Genomic DNA, 3,630 nt, shown 5'->3' with positions numbered 1-3,630 from the left:
GTGTGTGTGTGTGTGTGTGTGTGTGTGTGTGTGTGTGTGTGTGTGTGTGTGTGTGTGTGTGTGTGTGAAAGCAAAAAGGAGTATGTGTATAAAATGAAACCTGGACAACTAAATAAGTGATTTGTTTGACATTAACAGTAAAGTTCAAACTTACATTACCCATCAGTCAGAGTACTAAAGTGTGTGCTTAGAGTATATGTATTTTGCGGCACTACATAGAAGTGTGTCAAAATACTGTAATGCATAAATAATGGCACATGAGTGATTTTTGCAATGTTTTCCTGCAATGAATTTATTATGGGAATCATCTACTGCTTTAACCTTCTCTGATTCACAAACTGAAGTAGCTAAAGTGACAAGTTTACCAACATAACCTTTATTTTAAACAGCAGCTGAAAAACTGGTAAATGATTGTCATTTTAATGGGTATTAACAAACATCTTAACAGCTCAAATGACAAACCCAAAACAGGTATCACGCCAAATGTCATACTGTGCAGCATTTTGGTTATTTTTTTTTCTCTAAACTTTGTTTCAGTTACTCTTAGACTTCATCAGATAAACAATACATCTTAAGATTCTTGAGATCTTATTCTGTTAATGTCTAAAGTGATGCAATAAACATAAATTTTAGAGATGCTGCTGGTCTGAAATCAAATATTGACGTGTGAATGTGATTACTGGATGCCAAGAAAATGAATCAAATGCAGAAAGTTTTATACAATCTCTAGTTTTGCTTTCAATCAAACTGCAGAGCATTTCAAGCAAGGGGGGAATTCATATATTTTGYAGTATTGATTGTTTTGCCAGTTTTGATGGATTGCTTTGTTTGCAACAAAGGTTATTGACCCATACTGGTAGCATTTGCTCCAACAATATACATCAAATGAAAATTTTAATACAAGTAACATTTCTAAGATAGCACATATCCACGGATGGCAGAGGAGAGTCTGACAGACAGATTGCTGATTTGTCTCTCTGTCTGGGAGCTGTCTGAGAGGCTGGGCCATCTGCACATTTATTATCGCAGCAATGATTCCATTATTGTTCTGTGTGGCAACGAGGACTCGCTCTGTCTGGCCTTTGTTTTTCTTATCTTCCGTCTAGCTGACAGCCCCCTTTTGATCATAGCAGCAACAAAATTAACATCTTCATGTAATGTAGTGCATRAATGAATCATCATCTTTAATAATAACACACTAAGCATGCTCCTATCTTTTCTTCCTGTGTCCTTGTGCAGGTCTGTTCCACAGAGCAATCATTCAGAGTGGGTCAGCCCTCTCCAGCTGGGCGGTCAACTACCAGCCGGTCAAGTACACGCGTCTCCTGGCYGAAAAGGTGGGCTGCAATGTCCTGGACACGTCGGACATGGTGGACTGTCTACGAAAGAARAGCTCCAGGGAGCTGGTGGAGCAAGACATCCAGCCTGCGAGGTACCACGTAGCCTTCGGGCCTGTGATTGACGGTGATGTTATTCCCGATGACCCCGAGATCCTGATGGAGCAGGGCGAGTTCCTCAACTACGACATCATGCTGGGGGTCAACCAAGGCGAAGGGCTGCGATTCGTGGAGAACGTGGTGGATTCTGAAGACGGCGTGTCTGGAAACGATTTTGATTTCTCCGTGTCGGATTTCGTGGACAGCCTATATGGATACCCTGAGGGAAAGGACACGCTTCGGGAAACCATAAAGTTCATGTATACAGACTGGGCAGACAGAGACAACCCAGAGACCAGACGGAAGACCCTGGTGGCTCTGTTCACCGACCACCAGTGGGTTGAGCCATCGGTGGTGACGGCTGATCTTCACGCTCGTTATGGCTCACCCACCTACTTCTACGCCTTCTACCACCACTGCCAGAGCCTCATGAAGCCTGCATGGTCAGACGCRGCCCACGGGGACGAAGTGCCCTATGTCTTTGGAATTCCTATGATTGGTCCCACTGACCTTTTCCCATGCAACTTCTCCAAAAATGATGTCATGCTAAGTGCTGTGGTCATGACCTACTGGACAAACTTTGCTAAAACTGGGTAAGTAAAATGATTATACTTAATTTGGCATGACTATCTAATTGAGTGTGGTGACCAATGACTTCTTTGTTTTCTTGTTRGTAAAATATCCAACTTTCAGAATCTAATCATTGGATGAATATCAACAACTAATTTACTTTTAGAGTCACCCTGATTCAAGACAGCTGCCGCAGTTAATCATCTCAGCAAACACAAAAAGGGTTATACTTCAGAGGATTGTACAGATGATGAGATAGAATTTGATGTGGTTATACAGTAGTTGAGTCATCCCCAACAAATGGTCTGAGTACTTGAGACTTTTGTTTAAAACATTGATTTTGAGTTTTAGAGTCAACTCTTTCAGTGGTAGCAAAATGTTTCATGGAATACAGCAAGTGTTTTGATGCACATCTACAACTGATCAAYCTTTGGAGTCAACCTGATTCCAGATCCAAATTTGGTGTGGTATTACCTAAACTTCATTTACACAWACTCTGAATGCTAACAGATCTCACGAGGAACTTTATTTTAACTTTGCCATGCATTACAACATATACATATTTGTTTGAGAACCACTTTAGTTTAATAACTGGGAGTCACCGTGAAGCAAAGATGTAGCATGGTATTTTTCCATTGACCTTTGCAGTCGTATATGACAGGACAATATTGCACTGCAAAAGGCTTGAAAGTGGCAGGCTTTGATTCTTACTGTAAGGGTCTACGAGATTATGAAAAGGATCTCAACTGGTCTCCCTGAAGGAAGAATGGCTTGTTRAAATCTCGTGGGAGGTGAGATATTTCAGGAAGACAGCAGTCTACACATGAGTGAGAGGTGGCTGCCAATKGGAAGAGTGAAATGGCATTACAAAATTGAGAATTGCAGCATAATGCACAGCTTTCTACAAACCAAACAGAGGTTTGTATGCTTGTGCTTTCTCCAGAGAACGACAACAAAATGTCAAGCTGCATTTCACGAAGCTTTCAAGACTGCCTTTGGGGGATTTGTGCATTCTAAAGTTGTTGTCTGTGCACAAGGAGATGTGAACAGTCATGTTGATATGAACAAGATGGCTCCAGTGAAATAAATTTAAGACTAAGGTGTAGCGGAGGATAAAAATTCACCAAGAGATCGGGTATGGATTTCAGTAATGTATTTTTTCACAAACAGTTTGCCAGCATGAACAGCCAAAATTGTTGAAAACATTGCAAAACAGCACTGACAATACGCATTGCTTGGCCTGCCTAAGTTCTGGCTGCTCTGCAGRTGAAAAGGAAAACACTTTTATACACATAGATGTGAAAAACTCCTCCCTTGCATGTKAGTGATAAGGCCAAAGAGGCTAAAGAGAAGAGCTTTTCACCTTAACATWGTTCATCACTGATGAAAGACTTTCCACAAGAACTTTGAGACAGAAAGGACACCGATRTTTTACTTCTGATTCTGACCTAAAAAAACAAAGTATTAGACATAATTGTGACTTTAACAGTAATGAAATATTATATTAATAATGACTGAGCAGTTAATATGCAACTAAACACAAAAATGTGTGTGTGTGTGTGTGTGTGTGTGTGTGTGTGTGTGTGTGTGTGTGTGTGTGTGTGTGTGTGTGTGTGTGTGTGTG

The 3,630-nt window shown here is 40.8% G+C and overlaps 1 protein-coding gene across 2 annotated transcripts in view; it reads left to right on the top strand.

Moving 5' to 3' along the window:
- nlgn3a (neuroligin 3a) overlaps window positions 1-3,630 on the top strand; it is a 222,240-nt gene that overhangs the window by 195,907 nt on the left and 22,703 nt on the right. For both annotated transcript variants that reach the window (XM_014006068.1, XM_014006067.1), the window contains one exon: window positions 1,240-2,029. In XM_014006068.1, the coding sequence (XP_013861522.1) occupies window positions 1,240-2,029 (790 nt within the window). The remainder of the gene's footprint in view (window positions 1-1,239; window positions 2,030-3,630) is intronic.

This window comes from Austrofundulus limnaeus, unplaced genomic scaffold, assembly GCF_001266775.1.
Source record: "Austrofundulus limnaeus strain Quisiro unplaced genomic scaffold, Austrofundulus_limnaeus-1.0 Scaffold34, whole genome shotgun sequence".
NCBI lineage: Eukaryota > Metazoa > Chordata > Actinopteri > Cyprinodontiformes > Rivulidae > Austrofundulus > Austrofundulus limnaeus.
Note: the sequence above shows the minus strand (reverse complement) of the source record. Positions and strands in the feature narration are given on the sequence as shown.